Here is an 18,434-nt window from a genome sequence, read left to right as displayed (position 1 = left end):
TCATTCATGAATTAGCCCAAGTTAAGAAATCAAAATATTATGATTGTCTCGGAGCATTGAAGTCCCCATTTATAGCTCGTGTTTGAAAAGTAAGCAACAGTTCTCCCGAATGATCAGCGATTATAAATCATTCGAGAGACATCAGTATATAAAATCGAGTCGAGTTAGCGCGACTTCAATCAAATCCTAACCCATTTACTCAACAATATTGTCAATTAATTTTCAATCCACTGTTACAATGATACTTGCGGAAGATATTTGGACCGGCAAGTGGTTTTGGTTTTACATAATTTCTGGCATTGCCAATCTGATTTTTCAAATTGGCTTATTTATTAAAAATAATATGATGGAACCAGATGCGCCGCAAAATTCCTCGTTACCTATTGATAACGCTACCGTAAGTCAGGATCTATTGAAGGAGCTTTGACAGAAGACGAGCTTCGATAGACTTCACGACGAAATGCGTCGAACGAAAATATACCCTCTTGTAAAAAGGTTTGTCGCTATACATTTTAATAATATCACGTCATTGCTTTACTTATATATGAGTCATTTCACGTCAAGTCTCCTAGCGCGGAGCCCGCGCGGCATTATTAATCGAAATTGCTCAATTTGTAACTCGCCAGAAAAGCACCTAAATGCACCCAGAAAAAATATGTGCCATATGATTTTGATAGGAAATCTCCTCAGCTTTCCGATGATGAGGTCAGATTTTCAAAAATTTTCCATTTTCCCCGGAAAAACTTAACACAAACTTTCAAACTCAAATATCTCAAAAACGGCATTTTTAAGATTTTTTTAAATAGTTCCAATCGAAAGCTGAGGAAATTTCCTATCGATATGCAAGTTTTCAGAGAGTACTTTTGATAATTACTCAATGAAATACAGCGACGAACGTGTAAAAACGTGAGATTTTGCGCCGCGCGGGGTACTGCGCGCGGGAACAGCTGCCGCACGGGCCGAAATGTCACGTTTTTATACGTTCGTCGCTGTATTTCATTGAGTAATTATCAAAAGTACTCTTTGAAAACTTGCATATCGATAGGAAATTTCCTCAGCTTTCGATTGGCACTATTTAAAAAAATCTTAAAAATGCCGTTTTTGAGAAATTTGAGTTTTAAAGTTTATCTCAAGTTTTTCCGGGGAAAATGGAAAATTTTGGAAAATCTGACCTCATCATCGGAAAGCTGAGAAAATTTCCTATCAAAATCATATGGCACATATTTTTTCTGGGTGCATTTAGGTGCTTTTCTGGCGAGTTACAAATTGAACAATTTCGATTAATAATGCCGCGCGGGCGCCGCGCTAGGAGACTTGACGTGAAATGACTCATATATTCGACACAAGTGAAAATTTTTTATACGAAAAAAAAATTACTCCCGAATTTTGTTCAACAAAGAATACGAATCAATACTTTTTTCTGTAAATGCTGTTAGTACTTATGTGGATAAGGCATAGATCAAAGTTTACTTTTTTGAACTGAATTTATTCCGTTAAAATAATCTTCGCGAGCAACATTACAGTAATTATAGCTTTCGATGACATTAATTGTGGATTCTTTTTGATGACCATACTTCGATGGTGAGTTGAGTTAAATTGAGTATTTTTTTTTGTAAGCACTGGCGATTCTATGAACTTCGGACTTTAATTTGGCTGATAAAAGTAACTATGCAAGAACATGTTGTAAAATATACTCTAGTTTAAAATTCTTTTTTCAACATTATAATAATACAGAAAACTAAAATTTCGTGGAGACTTTTCATGTACTGAATTTCGCTTGTTTCTCGATTATTCCCGTAAGGGAAAAGGATTTCGAGACCGTTAAAATAAAATTAATTAAATAAAGAAATATATAATGAGGAACATTTTAATTGTAGAAGGAAGTCTTTGTTCTATTCAAAAATAGTTTCTCAATCGATTTGAATATTGCTCAAAGCAGAAATAATAATTTTACAAATTAAGTCAAGTTATGAATGAGGGCTCATTTCAAAATATTATGATTTCCTCGCCGCGTTAAATTTCAGTCTAAAGTCCATGTATAGCCAATGTTTGAAAAATAAGTAACAGTTCGCCAGAATAATTATCAATCGTAAACCATTGGAAAGACATCATCAGTAGAGAAAATCGAGTCGAGCTCGCGCGACCTTAATCAAAACCTAACCCATTTACTCGACAATAAATCGATTTACAATCCTCCAAAAATGTGTCTCGCAATTATGGTTTACATAATCACTGGCATTTGCGATCTGATTTATCAGATTCTCATGATAATCTTACTCTCTGTTCTGGCCGTGATCGCACAGATCTTCCTTGGGATAACGAGTCTTATGGGGATAGATTCGCCGCCAAATCCCACGACACCGCCACCTGCATTTACCTCGACTATGTATCCGGAACCATACGACGACGACGACGACGGCGAAGACGATGACAACGACGACAACGACAAAAATGACGCCAAGCTCTGACAGACTTCACGACGAAATACGTCGAACGAAAAGTTACAACGAAGGTGTGCCGTTGTAGCATTTTAATTAATCACCAAGAAAGCGAGAGAATATAATTTTTATTTGTACTTTTTTTGTTCAAACATCATGTCACTGATGTTTGTTTGACGTTTTTAACTGTAAATAAAATATATCATATTGAGTGCGAATGATAGTGCTACATCACTGTAACAATGAATAGTTTTTGTAACATTTCAAATATTCAATACAGAATTTTATTTCTTTGTTAAAAGCTTTACACTTGCATTTTTGTGTTTAGCATTAGTTTTTTTCGAATAAAAATAGTTAAAAAATAAAGTCATAAATACAAATGCACATATTGATAAAAACGTGTCTTACTTTGTTACACAAGGACGGATTTGTTATACAATGGACGGACTTTGATTTTTCTAAAAAAAAAGTAGCAACAAGAACATATCATACTACAAACTAATATCTTGTTGTTTTGGGATTACGATTTTTCTATTCTGAGATTCTTTTTTCAATATTATAATAATACAATACTCTCATATGTAGATTAAACAAAAAAGAATCCATTTTAAAAAGTTATAAAATATTATACTTTTGATAATCTAGAGTATTACTAACATACTGTTCCAAGCACTTCTAAAAAATTTTTTGAAAGAATCTTTAGACTTTTCGTAAAATGATTTTTTTGAATCTTAAGCTCAAGATGTATAAGAAATATACATTATTAATATGGGTCAAAATAATACTTTTTTACAAAACCGTGCGCACGTATGTCACCGATCTTGACGCGCTTTTGGTATGTTATAGTACATGGTAAAAAGGTCCCAAAAAAAAATTTTTAGACCCCCTCCCCCCTCCTACCCCCCACTTCCGGTATAAACGTCCATTTTCGATCTATATTTTTTCTGAGGACNATGGTCCCAAAAATTCTAATAAAATTTGGGGACATTTCTGACATCGGGAACAGCAAGTTTTTCATATTTGCAGAAAAAAAATTTTTTTGGCCATTCGATTTCACAGAGAATCGGCCAAATATAAATAGAAAATGAAAGTTTATAGGGGACGAAGTCGAAAACTTGTTGGTGTTAGGACTTTTTGACTATTTATTATAACATACCAAAAGCGCGTCCAGATCGATGGCATAAGTGCGCATGGTTTTGTAAAAAAGTATTATTTTGGACCCATATTTATTTGAATGAATGAAGTATATTTTTGCATAAAAAAAATGTTATATTCGAGCAAGTAAGTATTTGTTTGAAGAAATTATCGTAAATGCCACAATAGATTCCATTGAAACAATTACTTAATTCTGCAATTCAATGAAATATTTAGTTGCGTGAATTAGATAAATATTTTTATACCAGCGGCCCGAAAGTGACTACTTCCCTGCCGGTACGCAAAGCAGGAAGAGCGATTTTCGGGCCACTGTGTATGAAAAATAATGTACAGGCCTATGCCGCGAAAAAAGTAAGCCCCAGAGCACGTATTTATAATCGGCCTCGGCTTCGTCTCGGCCACTTATTACACGTACTCTGGGACATTTCTGTTTTTGCGGCCTAGGGCAGTAATATACTATTTTAAACAACATCCCTCTCTCTCCAACGAACATGACGGACTTTGAATTTATTTTTTATCGATCAAAATTGTTATACGTTGATCCATTGAGAAAGGAAATATAGAGCGGGAGAAGCACTGCGTCGAGCTGAAAGAAACGTCTGAACTTAGTGCCCAGATAATAACACCCGATAGGCAGTAATATGGTTCTTTTAACTTTTTAATTGTTAATTTTAATTTCTTTGGTTCGGAAGTGTGCGTGGCAGCTATCGAAACAGGGGGGCAAAGAGTCTCGCATAAGCTTTGGTAAATTTGAGCCGTCGAAACAGAAATGCAGGCACTCGACGACGATCTTTGCATCGTTAAAACCATCGATGAAAATTGTTGTATGCTAATCCATTGAGATAAGAACGAGTGCAAAACTGTGCCGAGCCATATACAATTACTAACTATCGTACCCAGGTTACATGGCTGTTTTAACTTTTTTTTTTAGATAACTTCATTATAAAAAAAAACTTGATACATGCAACAATTATCCATTTTTTTCAAGTGGAATTTTATCAACATTCGGTCGACTGGTTCCAGGCTAGTTTTAAAGATTTTGAATGTAGAATTTATATTTTTTTCTCGGCGTCGATTTCCGTAAGCCTGGAATCAGCTGGACACAGTCAAGTTCATACATACGCCTGTGGCCAGAAAAAGCCGCAGATCTAGTTTTAAAGTATAAAATATAAATGCGAGGTCCATTTAATTCATAAGATATTTTATATGCAAGAATTAATATAAAATAGCTTAAACATTTTTTTTTATTAATTTAAGAATTCACTAAAATCTTTTAACGTTAGAAGTAAGAACTTGTTTTTTATTTCACGCTTTTTCCATACTTTTTTTTTAATGTAAGCAGCTGCTATTGAAGCATTTCGATACTGGTGCCTTAGAAATGTCTAAGATATTAATTGATTAGCTATTTTAATCATGAAAAAAAAAGAATTATTTGCTTTGCCATTTTTATGGCGAACTTCGGTGGTATTAAACTACGAGCAGTAGATTTACGAAATGTTTCTTTTAAATTTTATGAAGCATCGTACCGAGGAATCGCATTTGCAATGTATAGATGCACTAAATAAACACAAACTCTGATTCTCACGATAGTTAGGCCCCATTTCCCCGTGTATTTTGTGTATTTATTTATTGTCGACACGATTCTCCCGTAGATTCTCTTAGACTTCTAAGAATGGGATCGATTTTTACATCAAACTTGAAAAAAATTTTGTTAAAGAATGTAAATACGATTATATTAATAATGCAACATAGAGTAAACTTTACGATACTTATATGACTATATATCAAATGTACTCAATTAGATTTCAAAAATTGATATCGCAAAAATAATTTAAATTCGCATTATACTACATTTGTCAATACTCTATTATATATTGAAAAAACGTTATAGATCTCGTAAGAATGCAATATATTTTAAATTATAGCTTTAATAAAAATGTTAAAATGTCAATTTCATTTTTACTCGTGAATTTTTTTTTCTATTCAAATTATTACTTAATTGATAAACATATGGTTCAAGGGAATAATAATTAAACCGAGGAATCGCATTGGTAAAATGTAGGCACACGAAAAAAAAACATAGTCACTGATTCACCTTTTTATACACATTTATTCAATGGCGAAATGGTTCTTTTAGACTTATAAGAATGGGATAGATTTTTACATAGCACTTCAAGAAAATTTTGTCATAGTATGTAAATATTATCAAACAAAAAAGCAACATAGAGTAAACTTTATGATTCTTATATGACTATACGTCAAATATTACTGTAATAAATTCGATTTTAAAAATTAATATCGCAAAAATAATGCAAATTTGCATTATATATTTACATTCGTCAATGCTATATTTTAAATCGAAGAAAATTTAGAAATCACAAAAAATGATATGTGTTTTCAATCATTGTCAAAATATAGATTATAAATTTCTAATTAGCGTCAAGCTTAAGACTAAAGCTACATCATTAAATTAGCTACATAGTTTATACTATTATTTACAGGTTCTTACTAAAATTGGATACAATTGTACCCATTTTTTAACCATGCTGACCACGGCGGCTTGTCGAAAATCATCTGGGAATTTTAAATTATTGGCAAGATATAAATAATCTTTGTAGTCTAACTCTATGTTTTCCGGATCCGATTGCTGCATAATGCTATATAGGGATACGCTGGGTCGTATCATGTATTTTTTGGCAATGTTTCTAATTTCTTCTTTTTTCTTTATCGCTTGGTAAAGATTCATTTGGCGCATATTGAAAACGTGCAACTTTTGAAATAATTTCATGACTGTGTAGTAGTCTCTTAAACTAACTTTGTAATTGAATTTTTTTAAACTTTCTAGAACGCCAATACTTCCACACACGACTTGAATTGCTTGCAGCTTCAAAGTTTCATGTTCATCTGTTTGAAATCTGTGTGTTAGTGCAGTGGAAAATTGGAATACCTTTAATTTAGCGTCATGGCGCCGAAGCGTTTCTACTGTCCTTGGCATTAGATTCTCTATAGCCCAATGTAGACTCGTTCGCCCGCTTTCGTCGATTGCATTCACATCAATTTGTTTTTGGTAACGAGAGCAAAGTTGAAAGAAGAAATCGACAAGAGTTTCTTCGTCTTCCTCGTCATTGTAATTTTTTGCTTGACAAATCATGTGTAACGGACTTGAGCCATCCTTGTTGACAGAATTTACATCAGCTCCTTTAGCGACAAGAATCATTGCTATTCCTCTTTGTTCGGTTTTCAAAGCCAAATGAATCGGTCGATTTCCTACTTTGTCTCGTGTATCGATTTTTAATGATTTTTTGTACTGGTTTTCACTTAGTACTAATTGTAACAATTCTGTATCGTCGGGGGAATGCAGCGAGATAATATGTACAATTGTATGCTCTTCATTATTTCGTAAGCTCGGATCAGCTCCGAGAGACAGCAACAGTTTCGTTATTATTAAACAATCGAGCATGCATGCCAAATGCAATGCAGTATTGCTGTGCCTGTCTGGCTCATTTATAAAATTTACAGGCATCTCCATAACATTCATAATACACTTTAGAATTTCATCATTGTCTTCTGATGTTTTGCTTATAATGTGTAAAATGGTTTCTCCTTCATTGTTTTTAATGTGAATTAAACTTTTTTTTTTCAGTAAAAAATTTACCATTTCTTTGTCTTGTCGAATAACAGAAAGCATCAAAGCTGTTCTCCCATCTTTAGTTCTTGCATTTATATGTATTTCTCTTTTTTGCCTTTCCATAATGTCGAAAAATGTTAACAAGATATCATACTTTTCATTTTCACAAACATAGTGCAATATATTGAAACCGGCATTATCGGTCCTATGCGGATCCGCGCCGTTAATCAATAGTATCTCAAAAACGTTCATATGTTTTGTTTTTAAACTCAGAGCTAATAGTGAATCACCTGTTTCTGGATAAATGGAGTTGACATCTTGCCCAAGTGCAATGAATTTGAACACTTCATCCTCCAAGCCAAATTTGCATGCGATAATAAAATGTGTGAGACCGGACTTGTTGATGTAATTGTCGAATCTTCGATAAATTCTAAATAGCTCTCGGGCTACTTCGCGTTTGTTATGCTCAGCTGCGAGATGAATTGGTGTTGTCTTCAATAATATAGCATCACCATTTTCGTTAAATTCAGGCTCATCTTCATAAACACAGTCCACAAAAAAGTTTATAATTACAGTAATATCATAATTTGTATTACTCGTGATGATCTGTTTGACCAAATGAAAAAGAATTTTATCGATCGATTTTTTTTGGAATGTACTTTTCAAGTTTGGAACAGATTTTAAATTGGACTTTGCCAAAAGGTAAAAACGATCAATAAATTCTGCCACTTTACTCGGAGATTTCCATTGCAACTTATTGAATAAATCTACTACTTCTTCGATCGATGATTCCATATCGCTCAAGTGAAAATTTAAAAGAAATACTAAACGTGTATACAGACGACACAAAGACACGAAAACTCAACGACCGATCGTATGACTAGACTGAATATTCATTCTACATGACTCTTCGTACTAAGCTCAGTTATAAACAAATCAATCCCCCTCTCCATTTATCCTAGATCGAAAACATATTATTCGAGAGACACACATACATTCGATCGTCGACGTTAACGTACGCTCCGAAAGGTGTGAAAAATTGAAATCGTCTTATCGGAGCTATGTGACGAGATTGGAAATTAAGCCGGATACATGGCTGTGAGCTCATATTTTTTAAACTCAATCGAGCGATGATTGGTTCTATGGAACAAATGATACAAATTACAATTGTTTTGCGCTCGGCTGTATGCAGATGTATACTTGTGAATGAACGAAAATTTCGTCGACTTAAAAAGAAACTGGTGAAATGATTAGCATTGATAATGTTCCAATTACAAAAAAAGGACGATTTGAAACTTTTTAAAGTACAGGATCATAATTGGCTTGCTTTTGTTGATTTTTCTGTTACAATTATATTAAAATTATCAAATGCATTGAAAGAACTTTAAAATGAAAATTTAAATTTTTCGACTAATTTAGACTAGTTTTTAAGTACTTTAATTACGCTCATGCTACTTGAAGTCTCCACCGTTAGATTGCGAGTACCTTTAGCTGTAAATCTACAAGTGATAAAGTAAAAATGATTGTATATATTTGCCACTACTTATGAGTAAAAACACGGTGAAAAAATCTATTAAAAAAACATTTTTATAAAATGTCATGAACAACAATACACTTTGTCGGATGCCGTGATGAAAAACACACCACATTGAAACGCTGTGAAGAAAAACACATCTCATCGAATCACGATGTAACGATCCTGTCAAAAATATCTTGATTTTTCTAAGAGGTGTGTTTTTCTTCTGAGCGCGTTTTTTCACAGCGTTTCAATAAGGTGTGTTTTTCTTCACGACATCCGATGAGATGTGTTTTTTTTTCACAGTATTTCGTTTAGGTGAGTCTTCACTCATACGCAGCAGCGAATATATTTTATGTATATGGATTGTAATATTTTATGTAAGTTTTTACAATATTGAACATAAATCGCACAGGTATTTGCCAAGACAATTTCGGCTTTTGCCGGTAGCAGATGAAGGGTTTCTGTTTAGTTCGGTTGAAGATTATTCAGAAAGTCAACCACACCATTGCGTGGCAGCGACCATGGATAGTGTCGGAAAATTTTGGTATGATAATCACACGACAAAAAAAAACGTTTGTGATATCTGTCCGAAGGCATTTAAACAAAAATCAAGTTTGATAACACACCGAGACACAATTTACAATAATCAGAAAGATTACGCATGCAACAAGTGCAAAAAGAAATTTGAGTTCAGAAGTCGTTTGAGTAGGTACCAAATATCAGAACACAAAAGTCGCAAAGATTTTTCTTTTTTCATAATTTTTTTAATGTAAACCTTAATATTGAAGCATTTCGTTACTCGTGCCTATGAGATACTTAAGATGTTTATTGATTAGCTATATTTTAATAATAAAAAGATGGACAATTATTTGATTTGTCATTTTTATGGTGAACTTGAGTGGCATTAAAATCAAGCAGTAGATTTACGAAATGTTTCTTTTAAATGTTATAAAGCATCATACCGAGGAATCGCATTTGCTATATATAGATGCACAAAATAAACACAGTATCTGATTCTCTTGTTAGTTACTCGCCATTTCCCAGTATTTTGTGTATTTATTTATTGTCGACACGATTCTCCCGTAGATTCTCTTAGACTTTTGAGAATGGGATCGATTTTTACATCGAACTTGAAAAAAATTTTGTTAAAGAATTTAAATACGATTATATAACTAATACAACATAGAGTAAACGATACTTATAAGACTATATATAAGGGCAGAGCGAAAAAACCCTTTAGTCGCCGAACGATTTCTAATAGCAATAGAACTTTAGTATAACTCAAAAAAAAGAGAAAAGCCGCGAGGTAGGCGCATACAAATGATATCTTCAGTTAGTGCATGCAGCTCGAAGTTTGAATTTCGTAAAAACAATATAATCATGCTTCAGAAATAAATCACAGCAAAATCTCTCGGCGTCGAATAGACCGATCGGGCTGAAAGTTTCAAGGCTTGTTTTACATGTAAACACGAGTTTCTCTGTAAAATTTTAGCCCTCTAGGTGCCTTAGAAACAAAGATATAGTCATAGGAAGGTTGAAAAACGACGTTACATTAATTTTTTTTGTGCTATTTCTATTTTTGTAAACCTGTACGTTGCGTAATTTTGCTGCTATTGAGACGAGCGAGTAACCAATTTTTTCGTCTTTTAAAGACGTTTTCAACCGTATAAGTTTGTATGGGGGTTTTTAAATTTTTATTGAAGTTGCAATATAAAACGTCTAAACTTTTGTATCGCGATCGAAACTACAATTTGTTATTATTTTTTCGGTTTGTTAAGAGTTAGACATGCTAGACAAACTTGTACCCCAATGATAGTATATGGTCTTAAAGAGCATAGAATTACCTTCAATTTGGTGTATGTAAAAAGTTTCTAAGTCCTCCAGAACCGAAGATACAGCTGTTTGATTATATTGTTTTTACGAAATTCAAACTTCGAGCTTCATGCGCTAACTGAAGATATCATTTGCATGCGCCTACCTCGCGGCTTTTCTCTTTTTTTGAGTTATACTAACGTTCTATTGCTATTAGAAAGCGTTCGGCGTCAAAAGGGGTTTTTCGCTCCGCCCTACTATACATCAAATGCACTCAATTAGATTTCAAAAATTGATATCGCAAAAATAATGTAAATTCGCATTATACTACATTTGTCAATACTCTATTATATATTGAAAAAACTTTACAGATCTTGTAAGAACGCAATATATTTTAAATTATAGTTTTAATAAAAATGTAAAAATGTTAATTTCTTTTTTACTCGTAAATTATTTTTTCTATTCAAATTATTTTGTTAATTGATAAGCATAATGTTCAAAGAAAAAATAATCATTCATAAATTAGCCCAAGTTAAGAAATCAAAATATTATTATTGTCTCGGAGCATTGAAGTCCCCATTTATAGCTCGTGTTTGAAAAGTAAGCAACAGTTCGCCCGAATGATTTAACGATTATAAATCATTCGAGACACATCAGTATAGAAAATCGAGTCGAGTTAGCGCGACTTCAATCAAAACCTAACCCATTTACTCAACAATATTGTCAATTAATTTTCAATCCACTGTTACAATGATACTTGCGGAAGATATTTGGACCGGCAAGTGGTTTTGGTTTTACATAGTTTCTGGCATTGCCAATCTGATTTTTCAAATTGGCTTATTTATTAAAAATAATATGATGGAACCAGATGCGCCGCAAAATTCCTCGTTACCTATTGATAACGCTACCGTAAGTCAGGATCTATTGAAGGAGCTTTGACAGAAGACGAGCTTCGATAGACTTCACGACGAAATGCGTCGAACGAAAATATACCCTCTTGTAAAAAGGTTTGTCGCTATACATTTTAATAATATCACGTCATTGCTTTACTTATACATATTCGACACAAGTGACAATTTTTTCTACGAAAAAAAAATTACTCCCGAATTTTGTTCAACAAAGAATACGAATCAATACTTTTTTCTGTAAATGCTGTTAGTACTTATGTGGATAAGGCATAGGTCAAAGTTTACTTTTTTGAATTGAATTTATTCCGTTAAAATAATCTTCGCGAGCAACATTACAGTAATTATAGTTTTCGATGGCATTAATTGTGGATTCTTTTTGATTATCATACTTGGGAGATCTACTGGTGAGTTGAGTTAAATTGAGTATTTTTTTTTTATAAGCACTGGCGATTCTATGAACTTCGGACTTTAATTTGGCAGATAAAAGTAACTATGCAAGAACATGTTGTAAAATATACTCTAGTTTGAAATTCTTTTTTCAACATTATAATAATACATAAAACTAAAATTTCGTGGAGACTTGTCATGTACTGAATTTCGCTTGTTTCTCGATTATTCCCGCAAGAGAAAAGGATTTCGAGACCGTTAAAATAAAATTAATTAAATAAAGAAATATATAATGAGGAACATTTTAATGGTAGAAGAAAGTCTTTGTTCTATTCAAAAATAGTTTCTCAATCGATTTGAATATTGCTCAAAGCAGTAATAATAATTTTACAAATTAACTCAAGCTATAAATGAGGGCTCATTTCAAAATATTATGATTTCCTCGCCGCGTTAAATTTCAGTCTAAAGTCCATGTATAGCCAATGTTTGAAAAATAAGTAACAGTTCGCCAGAATAATTATCAATCGTAAACCATTGGAAAGACATCATCAGTAGAGAAAATCGAGTCGAGCTCGCGCGACCTTAATCAAAACCTAACCCATTTACTCGACAATAAATCGATTTACAATCCTCCAAAAATGTGTCTCGCAATTATGGTTTACATAATCACTGGCATTTGCGATCTGATTTATCAGATTCTCATGATAATCTTACTCTCTGTTCTGGCCGTGATCGCACAGATCTTCCTTGGGATAACGAGTCTTATGGGGATAGATTCGCCGCCAAATCCCACGACACCGCCACCTGCATTTACCTCGACTATGTATCCGGAACCATACGACGACGACGACGACGGCGAAGACGATGACAACGACGACAACGACAAAAATGACGCCAAGCTCTGACAGACTTCACGACGAAATACGTCGAACGAAAAGTTACAACGAAGGTGTGCCGTTGTAGCATTTTAATTAATCACCAAGAAAGCGAGAGAATATAATTTTTATTTGTACTTTTTTTGTTCAAACATCATGTCACTGATGTTTGTTTGACGTTTTTAACTGTAAATAAAATATATCATATTGAGTGCGAATGATAGTGCTACATCACTGTAACAATGAATAGTTTTTGTAACATTTCAAATATTCAATACAGAATTTTATTTCTTTGTTAAAAGCTTTACACTTGCATTTTTGTGTTTAGCATTAGTTTTTTTCGAATAAAAATAGTTAAAAAATAAAGTCATAAATACAAATGCACATATTGATAAAAACGTGTCTTACTTTGTTACACAAGGACGGATTTGTTATACAATGGACGGACTTTGATTTTTCTAAAAAAAAAGTAGCAACAAGAACATATCATACTACAAACTAATATCTTGTTGTTTTGGGATTACGATTTTTCTATTCTGAGATTCTTTTTTCAATATTATAATAATACAATACTCTCATATGTAGATTAAACAAAAAAGAATCCATTTTAAAAAGTTATAAAATATTATACTTTTGATAATCTAGAGTATTACTAACATACTGTTCCAAGCACTTCTAAAAAATTTTTTGAAAGAATCTTTAGACTTTTCGTAAAATGATTTTTTTGAATCTTAAGCTCAAGATGTATAAGAAATATACATTATTAATATATAAAGTAAAAACGATCGTGTACGATTTTTTAAAACGTATCTTAAAAGTCGATGATATAATATCATAGCATTGCTTCAAGAGCATAATGTAAATAAAATTACTATTTCACAGTCATTCAATAGTTAATATTCATTGGACGGAAACTTTTGTAACTCTCGCACGCACACATGTGTATAACGATAGGCACTAGTGGTAAAATATAAAATGAATCAGTCTCAACATGAAAAACTGATTCTGGTGATAAAAAGCAGATGATTAGCTTTTCAGGCAAGCTGCTAGTTTATCGTTAATGTGTTGCATGATTTAGTACGTCTAAATACTATGTAGATAATTCCTTTTTGTACTAAACTATAAAACAAGGCGTTTCGTAATGTACTCGCTCATTTGAGTACAATAATTGTGCTTGCTCCATTATGTTTGAGAAATTGAACACACACATTGAAGATGTAGTTTTGGAAGATTCCTGATTTAGGTAATCAGTTTACGGGCATCGTTGAAACTGTACTGTGCGGTGTAGTAGGTCTCGATCCCGCTATAGAGTGTGTCGTTGAAGCATTCAGAGATTGCATTGTGCCAATCTAAAAGTAATAATAAGAAATCGTTTAAATTATCAGTTCCTTTCAAGTTGCATTGATTTAATAAATTTAATTCAAAAGTATACTCACTCTAAGATGGGCTAAATCTTCTAATTTAGTTAAATCACTCAATTCGAGGAATAGTGACCATACAATTAAAAATCCGTATAAATTCATCAATGTGAAAATAATCCAAAGAAGACAAATGATAATGTTGTAGGAAAAAATCATATCATTGACAATGCTAAAGAACAGGAATGCTACTACTCTAACAATTGTGAAAATTCCAAAAACCCAAAGCCATGGAATCATTTTATTCTCGTGTTCTTTTCTTAATCCGCTTATAAGGTAAATCGATGTTACGAACACCGCCATTGCGATTAACATAGAAAACATTGCAAACATAATCAAGGCATTCCGAACTGTAAATTCAATAAATTTTTTAATTAATTACATGTTTTAATTTCTCCAACCTTACTTTATATTTTCTGAATTTAATAAATCAAACTTACCATGCATGTTCCCAATGTATACAAATTCATACGATATTATATAGTATCCATAATGTATAGCTCCTGGCGTTGTTTGTGAATAACAATATATATCAAATATTGCAGTAGAAATTGTGAATAGAGACAATACCTAAAAAAAAAATTGAAATAATCTTATCAAACTGTTGCCTTAGTTTTTGAACGATTCAAAGATATATTTTATAACTCACTAATGAATAGATGGCTGTAAACATGGCTCCTTTTTGTATATCCATGATGATTGCATGAGTCAGTAATCTTCTTTGGTACCATGGTATTCTGACACTTTTGACTGATCTAGATGATCTCAAATTTGCACTACTTCTCGATGTAACATGTGAATACACCGATGGTGTACCCATACTGGGTGATTTTTTCCCGTAATTCAAGGATGCCATCTGTAAAATACAGTATTCGTTTCACAATTCATGAAAACTGCATAGCAGCAAAGCTGCACTGGCCAGTCGAGTAACATGCAACAAGATTATTCATTCCAAGCAAGCAAGCCATACAATTAGTAAACAGTGCAGGTTTTATGTAAATAAATAAGACTCAACTCTGATAAAAGTAATCTAATCCGAGTACGCTAAGCACATGGAAACGTAGCGGTAAGTAAAATTATGCTCGCGGCCTATCTCGCTCGATGCAAGTATACAAAATAAAGAATTACTTTGACGTTTCTAATCACAACTGAAGTGTGTCATCCGCAAGACAACACCCACCAGACGCTGCTGCGCGCTCGCTCGCTCGCACGCAAGCACGCACATGCATGCACTCTCGCTCTCGCTCGTAAACGAGTGTATAAAGTTTTGACGAAAAACTCATACGCGAACTCGATACAACGCGAATGAAGCTACCGTAGCAGCAAATCGTGACTCACCGTAACGAGGATGAAACGTCAATTTCGCGATGCACCCAACGCAAACACTGGCGTCGCTTCGATGGATGGATCACACTTCACAGGAGATATATAACAACAATCGGACGCTGTTGCAGTTCGCTACTACTACTGCTGTGCATCGAACAACGAGACACACCTTGAGATCGCCATGGACTATAATACTCACTCGCACCTCTTGCAATGTTACACTATACAGCACACATAAGCTCGATATAGTAGCGTAGTATACTTTGGAGTCCACCTTGCGTGTATATACACACACGATTACTACGATATATAGGTATAGTTTCGCGCTACAGGAATTGCACGGTGATTTCGCGGGCTAACCGTGGAGTGGCGCTGTGATTATGAAAAAAGTGTCGCGAACGGCTTCTTTAACGGATTTTTTTTAAACGTTTCAGCGGTACGACACGCGGTGCGGATCCCGATCGCTTAATCGATGACTTCTTTAGTAAAATAATTATCGCATTTTTTAAATCAAGCCCAAGATTCGAGTATGCAAATGTCAGTCAACTCCGTCACACGCGATGCTTTCGTGCGGACAAAACCACCTGCAGAAACGCGCAGCTGCTCGCGTCTCTGACAGCGTCACAACACCTTGTACCGAGAACGGAGAACGGCTTCGCAGCAGACGTTGTTTACAATGAATACACAGTGGCAGGCGCACCGATCTCGTATACAACAGCAGCGGCGAAAGCGAACTCCGATGCTGTGCTGCGGCGCGCGGCTGAAAACCTGCCATTCACGCGTGGCAACGTGGACGCGTTTTGCGGAACGTTGACTGCTGCTGATTGGCGCTGTATATATATCCCAGTGTATACGTAAACAATCTTCCAAATACCGCCTGCTGCGAGTAGAAGCAGATGTTCAAGCCAGTATTAATCGATTACAGCCGTGGCAGTGGTACATAGCGTTTTTTACGGTGCACAAAAATGTCGGTGAGCAAGACGTCGATTTTCCGCTCCAGCACGGCGAAGCTGCTCTTCTGCACCCTGGGCATATTCGTCTGTTATTCCTACTATGCCATCGTGCACGAGAGAATAACGCGAAGACAGTACGTCGACGGGCCCAACACGGAGAAGTTCACGTACATGATATCGCTGGTGTTCGTGTCATGCGTCGTCAATTGTTTATTCGCCAAAGCACTCCTCATGACAGTCATGAAGCAGGGTGAGGACACCACCACCGTCAAGTATTATGCCACATGCTCGTTGACTTACATGCTCGCCATGACCTGCAGCAACATGGCCCTGCAATTTGTTAATTATCCGACTCAGGTCGTTGGCAAAGCCGGTAAACCCATTCCTGTCATGATACTCGGTGTCTTACTTGGTGGCAAGGTGAGTTTTAAGCGTTCCATATTGTTGTAACATTTTACTACTAGTAAGTCTTCAAAACTTATTTGATTGATCTTAATGTTTCAGTCCTACCCTCTGAAGAAATATGTATTTGTATCGATGGTAGTATTGGGTGTTGTAATGTTCATGTACAAAGATAATGTACCAAGTAAACAGCTTGAGAATGAAGGATTTGGTCAAATTCTACTTATTTTATCGCTCATAATGGATGGTCTCACTAGTGCTGTACAAGATAGAATGCGAGCCAATCACAAGACTAAATCGGGACACATGATGTTGAACATGAACTTGTGGTCAGTCGGTTTCAGTGGAGTTGTCATGCTGTTTACTGGGGAAATTGTGAGCTTTATTTCATTTTTACAAAGACATCCATCTGCTCTACAACATATTGCAACATTCACTGTATGCGGTGCTCTGGGACAATATTTCATTTTCTTGACTGTGTCAGAATTTGGACCATTAGCTTGTTCTATAGCTACAACAACCAGAAAATGTTTTACTGTACTAGCTTCTGTTTTATTCTTTGGTAATTCAATGCTTCCAAGACAGTGGATGGCAACATTTATTGTATTCTTTGGACTATTTCTGGATGGTTTGTACGGTAAATCGCCAGCAAAAGTTCTTAAGAAAGAAGTATCCAAGTAATGGATTAGGAAACTTAAAAAAATTTAGATAAATTTTTTAAAATGAAATTAAAAGTGCAACTGTGACCTATATTCCCTGTACATTTCAAGAATAACTTTTTGTTGACCAAAGCAAATGTATATTACCAATGGTCATCAGTTGCCTCATTACAAAGACTTTGTTCTGATTTACATTACGAAAAACAAAAAATATTATTTATAGATACTTTTCTACTTCTTAGGCTAAATAACAAGTTGAATTGTATAGAGTTAGGCAGTATTGCATAATATGTTATTTTATTACTGAATGAGTATGTTGATGTAAATGATTTTATAGTATATTCTTTATTTATATATTTGAATGAACGAATGAATGAAGAATCTGTCTTTATACAGACATTCATGCACAATCAAGCGAGAAATTGAAATGTATTTTCAAACGAATGAATCCAGATTCATCAAAGATGTTTTTGGTATACATTCACGATAAAGTGATTTTTTTTATCGAATTTAGCGTAGACATCACAAACACACAAAAAACTGTAAACTTTGTCCAAAAATTTAGTGCAATTGTTTTGATAAAAATATATATTTATTAAAATTTATCAAAAAAGTACTTAATAATCAAACGTCTCGTTACTTCAACAGTGTCATCTTGATTTCATCGTGTGTTAGCCGAATCAATCTCTCTCTTCATGCCTACCTTATCGGCCAAGCGAATTCGTCGCCCAATTAGTGAACATGTTTGTTACTTAGTTAGTCGAGGGGTACACTTACATAGATATACATATCTGGGTGGTAGGCAGTCGTAGTTCGGGCTTGATAAAATTATCATACAGATTGGCCCGCGCTTGCGACTCGACCCTCCGCAGGCACAGTGCCAATAATGACATATCCAACACGTTGTCGTCGGTTGATGCAGTTGGAAAGTCCTTCTAAACTGGGGCTATTGAT

At 34.3% G+C, this 18,434-nt stretch overlaps 3 protein-coding genes and 2 long non-coding RNA genes across 6 annotated transcripts; 3 read left to right on the top strand and 2 right to left on the bottom strand.

Moving 5' to 3' along the window:
- The first annotated feature begins 123 nt into the window (after nt 1-123).
- LOC111694283 lies at nt 124-2,824 on the top strand. The gene is made up of 2 exons (XR_002763589.1): nt 124-495; nt 2,304-2,824. It is a non-coding gene; the product is annotated as an uncharacterized LOC111694283 (long non-coding RNA).
- A 3,260-nt stretch (nt 2,825-6,084) lies between these two features.
- On the bottom strand, nt 6,085-8,016 carry LOC111694286 (putative ankyrin repeat protein RF_0381). The gene has a single exon (XM_023461838.1). It carries the CDS (start codon nt 8,014-8,016, stop codon nt 6,085-6,087), a length of 1,932 nt encoding a protein of 643 aa, XP_023317606.1.
- A 3,185-nt stretch (nt 8,017-11,201) lies between these two features.
- LOC106655333 lies at nt 11,202-13,106 on the top strand. The gene is made up of 2 exons (XR_001339444.2): nt 11,202-11,559; nt 12,588-13,106. It is a non-coding gene; the product is annotated as an uncharacterized LOC106655333 (long non-coding RNA).
- Nucleotides 12,993-16,052, bottom strand: LOC106655332. Of its 2 annotated transcripts, none has more exons than XM_014375661.2 (5): nt 15,479-16,052; nt 14,790-14,996; nt 14,581-14,710; nt 14,159-14,490; nt 12,993-14,071 (listed from the first exon to the last, which is right to left on the bottom strand). In XM_014375661.2, exons 2-5 carry the CDS (start codon nt 14,994-14,996, stop codon nt 13,970-13,972), a joined length of 771 nt encoding a protein of 256 aa, XP_014231147.1. In that variant the 5' UTR covers nt 15,479-16,052; the 3' UTR covers nt 12,993-13,969. The 2 variants fall into 2 exon arrangements, with proteins under 2 accessions (XP_014231147.1, XP_014231148.1); XM_014375662.2 differs by lacking the exon at nt 15,479-16,052 and adding an exon at nt 15,156-15,379.
- A 123-nt stretch (nt 16,053-16,175) lies between these two features.
- LOC106655341 (solute carrier family 35 member B1) lies at nt 16,176-18,071 on the top strand. Its single transcript, XM_014375673.2, has 2 exons — nt 16,176-16,839; nt 16,924-18,071. The coding sequence occupies exons 1-2, from the start codon at nt 16,432-16,434 to the stop codon at nt 17,500-17,502; spliced, it is 987 nt and encodes a 328-aa protein (XP_014231159.1). The 5' UTR covers nt 16,176-16,431; the 3' UTR covers nt 17,503-18,071.
- Nucleotides 18,072-18,434: the final 363 nt, after the last annotated feature.

Source organism: Trichogramma pretiosum, unplaced genomic scaffold, assembly GCF_000599845.2.
Source record: "Trichogramma pretiosum strain Unisexual culture from Peru unplaced genomic scaffold, Tpre_2.0 scaffold12, whole genome shotgun sequence".
Taxonomy (NCBI): Eukaryota; Metazoa; Arthropoda; class Insecta; order Hymenoptera; family Trichogrammatidae; genus Trichogramma; species Trichogramma pretiosum.
The sequence above is the reverse complement of the archived record's forward strand: the minus strand, read 5'-3'. Positions and strand labels throughout refer to the sequence as shown.